This window comes from Heterodontus francisci, chromosome 2, assembly GCF_036365525.1.
Source record: "Heterodontus francisci isolate sHetFra1 chromosome 2, sHetFra1.hap1, whole genome shotgun sequence".
Classification (NCBI taxonomy): Eukaryota; Metazoa; Chordata; class Chondrichthyes; order Heterodontiformes; family Heterodontidae; genus Heterodontus; species Heterodontus francisci.
Window position 1 is genome coordinate 10,247,097 of NC_090372.1, and position 16,092 is coordinate 10,263,188.

The window sequence follows — 16,092 nt, forward strand, 5'->3', positions numbered from 1 at the left end:
CTGTTGGAGGTGCCTTCTTTCAGATAAGACATTAAACTGAGATCCTGTCTGCGCTCTTGGGTGGTTGTAAAAGATCCCATGGTGCTATTTTGAAGAAGAGCAGGAGAGTTCTCACCGGTGTCCTGGCCAATATTTATCCTCAAACTACATCACAGAAACCGATTATCTGGTCATTAACACATTGCTGTTTGTGGGAGCTTGCTGTGTGCAAATTGGCTGCTGCATTTCCTGCATTACAACAGTGACTATGCTTCAAAAAAGTAATTCATTATCTGTAAACACTTTGGGACATCCTGAGGTTGTGAAAGGCACTATATAAATGGAAGTCTTTCTATTTAATTGAGGGTGTGGGGAAAGGTGGATAGAAGGATTAGCCGAAGAGAGCATGAGAAAGAAGACAGCCAGTACAACCAGTTACATTTCCTATTTGACACTTTCTATTGCTTATTTAACTTGTAATAATTCTGAGGAGTTGGACTGGTTGTATTTTTTCAATTTATGTCTGTCTAAGATGGAACAGGAAAAAAAACAGCAGAGAAATGGTTAACATTAAGGACAATCCTAGAAGAAGTAGACAATTATTTCAGTGAGTGGAGACGTTCCAGATAATTAAGGCAAAAAGTAAAACACTGCGGTCACTGGAAATATGAAATAGAAACCGAAAATGCAGGAAATACTCAGCTGGTCTGGCAGCATCTGTGGAGAGAGGAAGAGTTAACATTTCAGGTCAAAGACCTCTCATCAGAACCACATATTTAAGGCATGAATTTGGACATGGTATATAAACAGGAGTTTCTTAGTAATGGGAGTGCTGAAATCCATCAGCTACAATTCTCAGGGGTAATGTTGAATTTATGGTGACTTCCAGTGGTAATGCTTAGGAGTTTGCAGGGTCACGGAGAGAGTACTTCATTTGCATGGAGCCAAGAGCTTCCTCCACTAATGGCATAACTCAGGTAACTAGCCCCCGTGCTGCAAGAAAACCCCATAACCTGGTGCCCTGACAGTCTCCAGTGGAGAGGGCGTGTATTGTACCCCACTCCCCTTTGACCCCTGTGTAAGAAGGCTGATCCGTGAAGATCTGAAAATTGTCCTGGCCGAGTGAGGTCCACGTATCTTCTGAGGACTGATGAACTTCAACTCACTGGGAATAAAAGCCATCTAGTGTTACACCAGGTCCCATATGGGCTGGGAAAGAGGAAACTCTCCGGCTGCCTGCCTCAATGTCCTTTAAAGATTTCATTTGGGAGTTCGAGCAAAGCAATTTTGGGTCCCAGCTTTTTACTGAGCTGTTCATCTGGACTTTCACTGTAATTCAGGCAAGGGCCAAGAGAATTTGACCCTAATAAGTTTTATTGTGGAGATGTAAAAGTAAAGATGCAAATTAGTTCAATATTTTCAGTATAAAACCCTCCCTTTAACCCAATCTGAGTAGGATTGCTAGCTTAGTTTCTCTCTCTGGAAGGTGATTAATTTGTATTCATTTTGCTCAGAGCATTGGATACTGTGCATCGAAACATGGAAGGAATTGGAAGGCAGATTATTAAATATCTGTAATTTTTCGTTTACTGGTTCACTAAGTTTAATTGTAGGGTGACCAACTTGATGAAATAATTTTGGTACTGAATTAAAGTAATTATTTTAACCATACTCCGCTGACTCTCATTACCCAGTTGAGAGAGATCATAAAGAAGGAAATCTAACTAATGCAAAGCACAATATAGAATATATATATGAACTGGCTAAATTTGTAGAGGAAAGTCAAATGCCTACATATTCTCCATGATAGCATGAACTGAGGGACTGGGGAGAAGGGTAGGGCACAGTACTAACAGAGAGGGGCATGAAGGAACGTGAGTGCCAGCATTAACTGAGGGGGAAGAGGGAGAAAGGTGTTAGCAGGAACTAGGAGGAGAGAGGAGATGTGCCATCGTGAATTGAGGATGGAGCTGGTTTACCAGCATAACTAGGAGGCTTGAGGGGGCGATACAGAGTCTCAGTGAACTGCATCTGGAGGGTTGGGTACCTCTGTGAACTTTGGGGGTTGAAGAGGATAAGCAGCCATTGTCTGTTTTTGGAGAAGCTGGGTTTAGTTGGTCTGCTGAAAATGCAAATGTTGTTTGGATCTTTAAGCTTAAAGTATGTATAAGCTTTGAAACATACTGCACTTTAATGTAAAGGGGATCATACCCCCTAAACCTCTTAAAGATGCATTAGTAGGTAGAGGAAATGGGAGTGGAAAGCAGAATTTGAGAGGACTGTGTACAATCCTAAATTTGCAGCATACAGACCTGACTGCAATGATCTTTGGTTTGCAACACCCAGTTCCGTTTTCTACTAGTTTTTTCCCTCCAAATAATAGATCATCTACTGCTATTGGGAAAAAGACGTCTTAAAGTATGTAAGAAAATAATTAATTTGAAACATCAAATGGATACTAGTTTTCCATAAAATTGAACAAATACTCTTTATGAAAAAGTGCAATGCCCATGCTTATTTAGATTGCAAAGAAACTGGAAAATGTACCAAATAAAGTGCAAAAAACCATGTTCCCAACCTTTCCCCACCCCCAGAAAAACAGCCTTTTGTTTTCAACTCCTGTATTCCCCTTCATGCTTGCATTTTTTTATCTGTAATACAAACAAAAGATTGTTAAGAACATAAGAAATAGGAGCAGGAGTAAACCATTTAGCCCCTCAAGCCTGTACTGCCATTCAATATGATCATGGCTGATCCTCAGCCTCAACGCCATTTTCCCACCCGCTCTCCATATCCCTTGATTTCCTGAGAGACTGAGAATCTGTCTGTCTCAGCCTTAAATATATTCAAGGATGGCCCCTCCACAACCCTCAGGAGTAGAGAATTCCTAAGGTTCACAACCCTTTGAGAGAAGAACTTCTCAGCTCAGTCCTAAATGATTGGCCCCTTATCCTGAGGCTGTTCCCCCGTATTAAAGAGTCACCCGCTAGGGGAAACATTTCTCAGGGTCTACCCTGTCAAGTCTTTTCAGATTCATATATGTTTCAGTGAGATCACCTCTCATTTTCCTAAACTGCAGAGAGCATAGACCCAATTTACACAGCCTCTCAACCTAGGCCAACCTCTTATCCCAGGAACTAAGCTAGCGACCCTTCACTGTCCCACCTCCAATGCAAGTATAAAGAGTATATCTGAAGCGTAAGTTACAAGTTCTAGTTCCACTGCACTTTCAGTGTAGTTATTTGTTTTCACATATCAATCATCATTCATTTTGGGCTATTTAAGAGTTAACAACAGCTTTCATTGGTTTTTGTCCCAGCTCTTAGAAGCTGTTTGCCAGATTTGTTTTAATTTTTCTAGTTTGGCAGTAATTGCAAGATATTCTGTTGCTATAAATTGAGAAGACCATAACATAAGATCATAGGAAATAGGAGCAGGAGTAGGCCATTCAGCCCCTCGAGCCTGCTCTGCCATTCAGTAAGATCATGGCTGATCTGATTGTGGCCTCAACTCTACTTTCCTGTCTGCTCCCCCATAACCCTTGACCATTGTAGATCAAAAATCTGTCTAACTCAGCCTTGAACATATTCAATGACCCAGCCGCCACTGCTCTCTGGGGTAGAGAATTCCAAAGAATAGCTACCCCCTGAAAGAAGAAATTCCTGCTGTTCACCATCTTAAATGAGAGACCCCTTATTTTGAAACTGTGCCCCCTAGTTCTAGATTCCCCCACGATGGGAAACGTCTCTACCATGTCAAGCCCCTGCAAAATCTTATATGTTCCAATAAAATCATCTCTCATTCTTCTAAACTCCAATGAATATAAGCCCAACCTGCTCAACCTTTCCTCATAGGACAACCCCTTCATCCTAGGAATCAGCCTCGTGAACCTTCTCTGAGCTACTTCCAATGCAAGTATATTGCTCCTTAAGTAAGGAGACCAAAATTGTACACAGTACAGAGACAAGGCTAGGCTTGTCTAGTAACCAGTTTCATGTCTTGAGATTTTTATCTATTTGTCCTAGAAAGGATTTTCAGATTAATTGATATCATGATGTTAGTAGCAAGATCAGTTTAGCCCACAAATGACTAACTTCTAAAATATAAGATATCTAAGGTGTTCATTAGATGCATTAGCTAGAGAAACAAATTGACATATTTGCGTATATTAACAGACCATAATGGTTGAGAAAAGTGAGTGGCTCATTAGCATATATTAGAAGTTGTTCCCATCTAAAATGTTGGGTTAGCTTCACTCATTGAGCACAGTAGGATGACCAGTTAGGTAGGTGATGTAGTTACCATGGGTTGAATTCTCCAGACATTGGGACCATTTTTGCATCCCGACCCCGCACGGGTCAGAGGTGCAGCAACAGTTGGCTGTGAAAATGGGGAGAGGCAAAAGGATCTTGTTTTCTGTCTCACCAAAGGATGACACTGGGCTGAGGTATAAGGGCATGCTCCCTGTAGTAGGAAAGCTTAATGCCAGCCAGTCAGTGGTACTGGGACCTCGTCTCTGAATCAAGTTGTGAGTTCACGTCCCACTTCAGGACTGGAGAACAAAAATCAAGGCTGGCACTCCAATGCAGTACTGAGGGAGTGCTGCACTGTGAGAGGTGCCGTCTTTCAGATGAGACAAAAGACTGAGGCCCTGTCTGCCCTCTCAGGTGGACATAAAAGATCCCATTATGCTATTTCAAAGAAGAGCAGGGGAGTTCTCCCTGGTGTCCTAGCCAATATTTACCCCTCAATCAACATCATAAATGCAGATTATTTGGTCATTATCTCATTGCTGTTTGTGGGAGCTTGCTGTGTGCAAATTGGCTGTGATGTTTCCTACATTACAACAGTGACTACACTTCAAAAGTACTTCATTGACTGTAAAGCATTTTGGAATGTCCTGAGGTCATGAAAGGTGCTATAGAAATGCAAGTCCTCCTTTCTTTCTTTGAAATTGACAGAGCAGATTAGTTGTCTCGAGAGAAACTGCCTTTTTTTTAAATTTCAGTTGATTACCTACTAACCCTCAGATACTGAGAGCCGGGAGACAGTCACAGGTCAAGCTGTTGTCTAGGGTACAAAAGGACAGGCCAATACATGATCTAGAGCAGTGTTTAATAAAATCCATTGAAGGAGAGAGACGACAATTGATATAATCTCTTTAAGGTACAGCCTCTAAGAATAAGAAGAATTACGGACCAGAAAAGTGGTACAGCTGGAGTATTGCGTACAGTTCTGGTCACCACATTACAGGAAGGACATAATTGCTCTGGAGAGAGTACAGAGGAGATTTACAAGAATGTCGCCAGGGCTTGAAAGTTGCAGCTATGAGGAAAGATTGGATCAGTTAGGGTTGTTTTCCATAGAACAGAGGAGGCTGAGGGGTGACTTAATTGAGGTGTACTAAATTATGAGGGGCTTAGATAGATGCAGACAGGAAGAACCTGTTTCTCTGAGCGGAGAGGTCAATTACCAGGGGGCACAGATTTAAGGTGATTGGTAGAAGGATTGGAGGGGACATAAGGAAAAACTTTTTTACCCAGAGGGTGATGGGTGTCTGGAATTCGCTGCCTGGATCGGTGGTGGAGGCAGAAACCCTCAACTCTTTTAAAAGGTACCTGGACCTGCACCTGAAGTGCTGTAACCTACAAGACTACGGACCAGGTGCTGGAAGGTGGGGCTAGATTGGGCGGCTAGTTTTTTTTTCAGCTGGCGCAGACACAATGGGCTGAATGGCCTCCTTCTGTGCCGTAACTTTTCTATGGTTCTATGATATATAACCCATTTTAACAAAGGTAGTATGACACATTTGTTATTTTCTCTGTTCCAAGGATGAGTAAGTCAAAGTGTGGTGAGATTTACTGTGTGCAAATTGGCTGCCATGTTTTCTACATGACAACAGTGACTACACTTCAAAAGTGCTTCATTGGCTGTAAAGTGCTTTGAGACATCTTGTGGTTGTGAAAGGCGCTATATAAATACAAGTCTTTTTTTTTAATGTGTGGCACTAGGCTACCCAGAAACACTGTCCAGAGATGCAGCCAGCCACCACTGCAAGTCAGGCCACCTCAGCCCTATGAACCTTCGATACAGCATGAGGAGCCATCCATCTCCCAGAATCCTGACTCAGGTGGCATCTACAAAAAGCATGAGAATAGGTGCCCACAAGGAAATGCCATTCCTGAAAACCCCTGGCATTAGTTGGCAGGAGTTCTGGTAGCTTTGAAAATCCACTGAGCCTCAATACTCGGAGCAGCTGTCGGAAGCAAGTGTAGATATCTTCTGTAGACAGAATTCAAAGGAAAAAAACTATTTTTTGAAAAAAGTCTCCTAACTTCGGAAATCTCTGATACAAAACCTGCAGGCTCTTACCTCTCTGGGGGAAAAATCATCTCCAACTTTAACAATTGTTTGTTGCCAAACCTCATTCAGACTGGTATAACTTGCCCTGAGTGCAGTAGTGGGGTAGGTCCATGAAACTCCTGTCCATAGAATGAATACGTGGTCACTTGTAAATGAGGCCAGTGGCGACTCAGCAAGTGCATCATAGGAGGCCTCAAGAAGCACAAGGAAGCTCACAGTTAGGTCATGCGAAGCGCACAAGTGCCAAAAAATGGCCCCTGCGACAAAATGTTCTACGTTATTCAAGCAGCACCATTGCACTGGAAACAGTAAGAAAAATCACGCCTTTATGTCTAATATAGCACTTATATTGCAAGTAGGAACAGTCATAGCTGACCACAATGAACAACTCAATCATCCTTTCTGTGCATGTTTCTGCTTGACTGGCTCTGACACAGCATTGCATTCAACCTGAACAGATCACTACCTAGCTACACTTGTAACTTCAGTTTCGTCAGTTTATACAAGCCTGCAATTATTTTTTCTAAGCTTAGATGCAAGGATAAAGCCAAAAAATGGTGGAGCAACAGACGTCTCAAAGTCCCACTGCTCAAGCTTACTCTGTAAAGTGTTTAAATATGTACGTCCAATTATATTGTGGCTCTTTGCTAGACTGTGAGTAGGGATACAGGCAGGTACTCTAATTGGCAGAATGAGACTAGTGGCATTCTGCAAGGATCTGTTTTGGAACCTCAACTATTCTCCGCATTTATTAACAACTTAAACGATGAGATAGAAAGCCACACATCCAGATTTGCCAATGATACAAAGATAGGCGACATTATAAGCAGTGTAGATGGAAGCTTAACATTACAAAGAGACATTGATAGATTAAGTGAATGGGAAAAGCTGTGGCAAATAGATTTCAATTGGGTAAATGTGAAGTTGTCCACTTTGGACCATAAAAGGATAAAGCAGAGTAATTTCTCTAAATAGTGAAAAGCTGGAAACAATGGAGATCCAAAGAGACTTGGGGGTCCAGATACATCGATCATTAAAATATCATGAACAGGTACAGAAAATAATCAAAATGGCTAATGGAATGCTGGCCTTTATATCCAGAGGATTAGAATATAAGGGGATAGAAGTTATGCTTCAGCGATACAAGGCCCTGGTTAGACCACACCTGGAGTTACTGTGAGCTTGATCTGGGCCCCACACCTTAGGAAGGATACATTGGCCTTGGAGGGAGGGCAGCGTAGATTTACCTGAATGATACCTGGACTCCAGGGGTTAAATTACGGGGAGAGATTAAACAAATTAGGGTTGTATTCCCTGGAATTTAGAAGGTTAAACTGTGATTAAATTGAAGCTTTCAAGATATTAAGAGAGAAACTATTTCCACTCATTGGGGAGTCTGGGAGCGTAGTCTAAAAATTAGAGCCAGACCTTTCAGGAGTGATGTTAAGAAACACTTCTTCACACAAAGGGTGGTAGAAGTTTGGAACTCTCTTCTGCAAAGGCAATTGATGCTGGATCAATTGTTAGTTTTAAAACTGAGATTGATAGGTTTTTCTTCGCCAAAGGGCAAAGGCGGGTATATGCAGTCAGGCCACAGATCAGCAATGATCACATTGAATAGCAGAACAGGCTCGAGTGGCTGGATGGCCACCAGCTGTTCGTATGACAGGACAAAGGGTAGCAGCTCTTGACTATCAAAGAAATCTGAACTGCTATATCAAATTATTTATATTTGTCTTCCTGCCAGGTTTCCCAAACTCAATTTGCCATGGTTGCCCAACAGAGGAGAGGCTCGGAAGGATAACAGTCAAAGTCAATTAAAAATACTTTGATGTTCCACCACCCACTGTGAGCTTCAAAGCTCTTCTCCTTTGTCTTCATACTAGTGGACAAATTAACAGGGGGTTATAAAAGGACCATGCTTCATAGTATCGCAGATCCAGCACAGAAGTAGACCAATTGGCCTAACATACTGGTGCCGACTCTTTGGTAGAGCTAATCCAATTAGTCCCACTCCCCTTAGCCTTGTAAATGCTTTCCTTCAAGTATTCATCCAGTTCCCATTTGAATGTTACTGCTGAATCTGCTCTGCCACCTTTTCAGGCAGTGCATCCCAGGTCTCAACAACTCGCTCCATTTAACAAAAAAAAAATCATGTTGCTTCTGGTTCTTTTTCCAATCACCTTTAAATCTGTGTTCATCGACCTGAAAGGTTAACTCTGTTTCTCTCGCCTTGGATGCTGCCAGACCTACTGAGTATTTCCAGCATTTTCTGTTTTTATTTCAGATTTCCAGCATCCATAGTATTTTGCTTTTTTATTAAATCTGTGTCCTCTGGTTACTGATCCTTCTGCCACTGGAAACTGTTTTTTCCTTATTTACTGTGTTGAAACCTTTTATGATTTTTGAACACCTCTATCAAATCTACTCTTAACCTTTACTAGTGCAAAGAGAACAATTCCAGCTTTTCTCATTCCTCCATATAACTGAACTTCCTCATTCCTGGTACCATTCTAGTCAATCTCTTCCACACTTTCTCTAAGGCCTTGAGATCCTTCCTAAATTATGGTGCCCAGAATTGGACTCAATTGGTCTGAGGTCTCACCAGTATTTTATGAAGGTTTAGCATAACTTCCTTGCTTTTGTACTCTATGCCTCTATTAATAAAGCTAAGGATCATGCATGCTTTTTTTTTTAAAACCGCCTTCTCAACTTGTCCTGATACCCAGTTCACTGAAATTACTTTGTGACCTTATTTCACAAAAGTCTTACTTAGAAATGGAAGAAGTATTGCCCTTGAAGAGAACATACTTGAAAACAAAAGGTTGAAATTAATTAACTGACTCTACTGATCCTAATATGACCTGTTTATCATTTTAAGTATAATTTCTGCCTATTGACCAAGAATGACCAAAGGGGTAAATAAATCTTTAATGTGCTCCGGAACTTGCTGACTGCAATTTGAATTAAGTACGCTTTCCCTGTATAATGGTTTGTGGTTATGTTTAATCTTGTCCCTTGGGTGTGGAAAATTAATTACAAACAGAAACTTATGCCTCCTTCATGTTTTCCCTTTCAGTGACGGTATGAGATAGATTATTTCCCTTTCAGCAATTGACTTGTCAGATCCTCACTATCAAACACTCTGCAAAATAGAAGATATTAAAATTGTGAGCTGGGGACTGTGCAATTTCCTGGTATTCGCCCATGGAAAATGTGACCTAGTTTCCTCGATGGGTTCTGCTGAACTCCCCGGTGACTTCAGTGGGAATGCCATTCATTCCACCCAGAAAACAGTAAGATTCCTGGTTCCTCCAGGTCTCTGCCATTTCCAGGATTTTTCAGGCAGCCTTGTAAGGTGTGGCTGCCCAACACATGGCAAATGTCATCGATGTCTGGGGTAGAGCCATGGGAGGGGAGTTCCTGTGTTGGGAGGTCTTGTTTGCTTGGCTCAGTCAGGTCAAGAGGCCACTTTGTTGAGAGAGAGTGATGAGGTTTATTGGTGTTCAGGTGAACAGAAATGGGGCCCACCATGGGCGAAGAGGGGATTCTAGGCCAGGACAGCACCCTGGCCTGGAATCCCCTGGGGGGGGGGGGGGGGGGGGTGGGAGGAGGTGGGGGCATCAGCCCCAACTCGCAGGGTGTAGAATGGTTCCGTGCAGAATGGGAGGGGAGGCGAAACTACTGCATCCTGCAAACGTGGTCAGGAGCTGGATTTTTCTGGCTTCATGGGGCCAGAGAGAGGAGATGAGCCAGTAGTAATTCAAATTAGATGCCTTCTCACTGACCCTGTTTATTGTAAAGGTCAAAACTGGAAAGCATGATCCTGGCATAACCACTCGGATCGTGGTCTCTGGATTTGGGAATGGAAAATCCAGCAGCTGATCTACAATTGTCCATTTTTCAATTTGTCAAAATTGATTTTCATCCTCATCGTCTTCTAGTAAATATAATATTCTAGAAACAAATGACCTCAAAATGCTGAAGTTTATTGTCTAAGTTTTTATATGAAAAATTTCCTTCTGCCTCCAAAAATTGTTCAGCAGGTATAAATGTTATTTAACAGAATGTTTAGCCAAAAAAGTGATTATCTGGATCGACGAACGTTATGTCTTCTTCACAAATTGTTAACAAAGAAACAAAATTTGTTCCAATCCCAACTGTTCACGGTTGCCACAGCAGCCAGCGCCAGTGATGTATGTCTGATGTATCTGAAATAAAACTTTGAGGATTCAATCCCCGGTTTGTTTCAAAAAATTTTAATTGGGAAAAAGAAAATAAATTTTCAAATCCTCATAATGAGGAGAGAAACCTTTCTAGTGGAACTCACGTTTGATGCACAGATTTCACAATGGGGAATTCTACAAAGTGCACATACTGGGCAGAATTTAGTGGAGCCAGTGGGGCTCCTGGCACCTGGCAGAAAAGGCGGTGGGTCCCCCATCTTTACCATTCGGAGCCATTCTCCACCCACCCCCCTACCCCCGCACGCGAGCTCTATTTAATGATGCCCAGGCAATTAACAGCCCGACGCCAGGATCCCCATCCCTTTAAAGACGGGATTCCACCTTCCCGAGCTACCAGCCAGTCAGAGGGCTCGCTGCTCAGTAGTATCAGGAGCACCACTGGGAGCAGCGGCCACTGCCAGTAATGCAGGAGTCCTGGGAACCAGGCCCAGCGCTGGAGACCCGGATCCCTGAAGCCGCGGTGATGGGGGGAGGGAGGGTGGGCATTGAGTGTAGGGATAAGGCGGGGGGAGGTGGCGGTGAGGTACAGGGAGATGGGTTTTCTGCCGGAGGCCCTCCGTGGGCCATAGGTTGTCCACGAAGAAAGCATCCCCCACCCCCAACCCCGCAAGCCCACATGGAGGTTGCCTCATTTTACTGGGTGACCTCCCTGGGTGGTGATGACTTAAGCAGCAGCAGGAAGAGGCCCTTAAGTGATTGATAATTGGCCTCTTCAGGGTCTCAATTGGTCGCTGGGAGGCAAGGTGGTCGTTGGCCTATCCCGTCCCTGACTAAATAGTGGTGCGATAGCCCTCTGCCCCCCTCCACCGCCTCCTATTGCAATTCTATGGAGCCCCCCCTCCCCCCCCTGCCCTGCCTCCTAGCCCATCTCTGGGGGGCCCATTAAATCCAGCCCGCTCAATGCACAAATATGGTTGGATGTGCAACCTAGATTAGATTAGATTAGATTAGAGATACAGCACTGAAACAGGCCCTTCGGCCCACCGAGTCTGTGCCGACCATCAACCACCCATTTATACTAATCCTACACTAATCCCATATTCCTACCAAATATCCCCACCTGTCCCTATATTTCCCTACCACCTACCTATACTACTGACAATTTTATAATGGTCAATTTACCTACCAACCTGCAAGTCTTTTGGCTTGTGGGAGGAAACCGGAGCACCCGGAGAAAACCCACGCAGACACAGGGAGAACTTGCAAACTCCACACAAGCAGTACCCAGAATCGAACCCTGGGTCCCTGGAGCTGTGAGGCTGCAGTGCTAACCACTGCGCCACTGTGCCGCCCTAGCTTTGGAAGTAAACATATCCAGTTGGCACCTAGGCTTTTAAGACAGATTTAGGCATGAAGTAAGAACTCTAGGAAAGATATTAAAAGATAATTCAATAATTTACAGAGCTTCTGGGGAAAGAGCAAGGGAGTGGAACTAATTTGATAGCTCTACCAAAGAGACAGCACCGGCAGGCTGGGCCAAATGGCCTGCCTCTGTGCTGTATCATTTCATCATCATGTTATTGTGGAAAATGTATCTTTTCACTTTAGAATTTTACTTAAACCTTTTTTGGAGATTAGTTACTCAGAATAGAAATGCCAGTGCTTTCCATCCAATAAGCATTTGGGGTGATTTGATTGGTTTATAAAGAAAGTGTGACAGAACGGTGACAAAGGATTTTTGAAATATGAAATGTTGACAGAGTATTGTTGCTCCTTTTTAATGTTTATCCAGTGATAAATGTTGCCGTAAAAGGGTGATAGATAATGATGACAACACAAAGTCAGGTTTATACACAAGACTTTCTGAATTATTTATGCATTTTCTTCCCATTGTACATCAATTGCGTTTCATAAAAATAGTTCCAGATTGAGCATAAAAAGTTCAAATAATTGCTGAGCAAAATTCTTCCTCATCTTCGGGCACATTTCTGTTCCAGTTTATTGCATTCTTCAAACAGTCAAAATGCTGTTCATTTTGACCATGTAGCAGAATTTTGAACAACCTTTTGAAAGGCAGCATTTGTATTTCACGACCACTGGACTTCCCAAAGCGCTTTACAGCCAATGAAGTACTTTTGAAGGGTAGTCACTGTTGTAATTGTAGGAAAAGTGGCAACCAAATTTCACACAGCAAGCTCCCACAAGCAGTAATGTGATAATGAGCGGATCGACTGTTTGTTTGTGGGGTAAATATTGTCCAGGACACCAGGGATAATTCCCTTGCTCTTCTTTGAAATAGTGCCATGGGAATCTTTCACATGCACCTGAGAGGGAAGACAGGGCCTTGGTTTAACATTTCATCTGAAAGACAGCACCTTCAACAGTGCAGTACTCCCTCAGTACCACACTGGAGTGCCAGCCTGGATTTTTATGCTTAAATCCAGAGTGGGATTTGAATACAGTACCTTCATACTCAGAAGCAACCTTTTGAGCTACAGCTCCAATGTCCAAACCAACAGTTCTTTTAATGTTTTTAATGTAGGCATAAACGATGCCTGTCTAGATTATTCCAGCAGACTCTTGTTTTGGAGGGAGTCCAGCTTCCGGAATGGCTCTGGATTCTTGGGGCCTGATCTTTCCAACTAAAACGGCATTGATATTAATATAATCAAGGATGCCAACTATTCTGATCCTTTTTAGTATAGTATAGGAATTTAGACTTTGCTATACAGCCTTCAAGCTGATTGACCTCATCTTAAAAGAATTGGCTGCTGAGATAGTTTTAATTTTCCAAAATTCCCTAGGTTCTGGAAAGGCCCCATCAGATTGGAAAATAGCGAATGTGACTCCTCTATTCAAGGAGGGAGGGAGACAGAAAGCAGGAAACTACAGGCTATTTAGCTTAACATCTGTCATAGGGAAAATGCTGGAACCTATTATTACGGAGGTTATAGTGGGGTACTTAGAAAATCTCAATGCCATCAGGTAGAGTCAACAAGGTTTTATGAAAGGGAAATCATGTTTGACTAATTTATTGGAGTTCTTTGAGGAAGAAACAAACAACATGAATAAATGGGAACCTGTGGATGTGCTATACTTAGATTTCTAGAAGGCATTTGACAAGGGGATGCTACATCAAAGGTTACTAAGCAAAATAAGAGCTTATGGTGTTGGGATAACATATTAGCATGGATAGAGGATTGGTTCGCTAACAGGAGCAGAGAGTAGGCATAAATAGGTCGGGTTGGAAAGATGTGACGAGTGCAGTGCCATAGGGATCAGTGCTGGGACCTCAACTATTTACAATTTATATCAATGACTTGGATGAAGAGGACATAAGGAATCTGCAAGCGGATATCAATAGGTTATGTGAGTGGGCAAAAATTTGGCAGATAGAGTATAATGTAGGAAAATGTGAACTTATCCACTTTGGCAGGAAGAATAGTAATGCAGAACACTGTTTAAATGGAGAGAGATTGCATAACTCTAAAGTATAGAGGGATCTGGGTGTCTTGATGCATGAATCTCAAAAGGTTGGTATGCAGATACAGCAAATGATTAGGAAGGCAAGGGGAATGGAATATTTATTTAATGCAAGGGGAATGGAATATACAAGTAGGGATGTTTTGCTACAGTTGTATAGGGTATTGATGAGACCACACCAGGAGTACTGTGTACAGTTTTGGTCTCCTTGTTTAAGAAAGGATATAAATGCTTTAGAGGCAGTTCAGAGAAGGTTCACTCAAATGATACCTGGGATGGGGGGTTATCTTATGAAGAAAGGTTGGACAGGTTAGGTCTGTATCCATTGGGGTTTAGAAGAATGAGAGGTGATCTTATTGAAACCTATAAGATCCTGAGGGGACTTGACCGAGTGGATGCTGAAAGGATGTATCCTCATGTGGGAGAGATTAGAACGAGGGGACACAGTTTAAAAATAAGGGGTCCCCCATTTACGATGGAGATGAGGAGTAATTTTTGCTCTGAGCCTTGTGAGTCTTTGGAACTCTCTTCCCCAGAGTGCGGTGGAGGCAGGGTCATTGAATATTTTTAAGACAGAGGTAGATAAATTCTTGACGAACAAAGGAGTCAAAGGGTATCGGGGGTAGGCAGGAAAGTGGAGTCGAGGCCACAATCAAATCAACCATGATCTTATTAAATAACGGAGCAGGCACAAAGGGGCTGAATGGCCTACTCCTGCTCCTAATTCGTATGCTCCATATTTTTTAAGTTAAGCCCGATGCCCTATATAGATCATATTTTACAGGTCCTCAGCATATTTACAACCCCCTGTTTATGAGATTAAAATGGTAAAAGTTAGATAACCTTTAAATGGGAGTTAAGTTGCGCTTATCCAAGCATTTGTTACATCTGGACTTGACTATTCTAATGTACTCCTGGTGGGCCTCCTATGTTCTATCTTCTGTAAACTTGAGGTCATCCAAAACTCACCAAATCCCATTCCCCATCACCCCTGTGCTCGCTGACCCACATTGGCTCCTGGTTATGCAACATCGTGACTTTAAAATTCTCATCCTTGTTTTCAAATCCCTCCGTGGCCTCGCCCCTCCCTATCGCTGTAACCTCCTCCAGCCCCACAACCCTCCTGGATACCTGTGCTCCTCTGACTGTGGCATCTTGAGCATCCCCAATTTTAATCACTCCACCACTGGTGGCCGTGCCTTCAGCTGTCAAGGCCCTAAGCTCTGGAATTCCCTCTGTAAACCTCTCCACTTTTCTACCTCTCTCTCTCCTCCTTTAAGACACTCCTTAAAACCTACCTCTTTATCCCAACTTTTGGTCCTTTGCCCCAATATCTCTTTATGTGGCTTAATGTCAAATGTTGTTTTATAATACTCCTGTGAAGCACCTTGGAACATTTTATTACACTTAAAGGCGCTACATAAATGTAAGTTATTGTTACGTTGCAAGTCCAATGAATTTCTTTAGGGCTTTTTAAAAGATTGTTTTGCCTCGGTTGTAACTAGCCCAAAACAACTTGGGATCAAGCCTCGTAGCTTCCTGAGCTATATGGATCAGTATTACATCTGGCAAATGTTCTGGCAACCCAACAAGTTACCTGAGAAACTCCAAAGCCAAGTTTAATTATTTTTTTCAAAAAAAAAGGTTCTGAAACTCTCCTTAATTTTGTTTTGTTTTCAATCCTGTAGAGAGGCTTGAAATTAAACTGAAAAAGGAGGATGGTGTTTATGTGAAATTGAAGCAGATATTGAAGATTGACGGAGATCCCTCAACTTTGTTCTGCATCTGCAAGTTTCCTGTCTCGTCCGACTGTAGCTCCGAGTTGGAGCTGGAGCCAGGAGATCACCTGAACATTTCTTTCCACTTTGCATGTAACAAAACACGGGACATCATCGTTGAAGCCACCAAGAATGTCTGTAAGTACTCCTAACTTTCCTGGGCCACCACATTTGTTGAAAAATGTGCCATCTAAAGTTTGAATACTTGTTGTATTTTCACTTCTTTTGGGCCTTCTTTGAGTGATTTCAGAAATGACTAGAATAAGCTTGAGGTTTGCAAGCTACAGCAAGATTTAGTTTGA

General features: G+C 42.5%; 1 protein-coding gene across 1 annotated transcript in view; it reads left to right on the plus strand.

Moving 5' to 3' along the window:
- Positions 1 to 16,092, plus strand: part of LOC137379176 (CUB domain-containing protein 1-like) — a 77,342-nt gene that overhangs the window by 31,234 nt on the left and 30,016 nt on the right. The window contains exon 5 of the mRNA XM_068049889.1: positions 15,701 to 15,928. Coding sequence (XP_067905990.1) covers positions 15,701 to 15,928 — 228 coding nt within the window. The remainder of the gene's footprint in view (positions 1 to 15,700; positions 15,929 to 16,092) is intronic.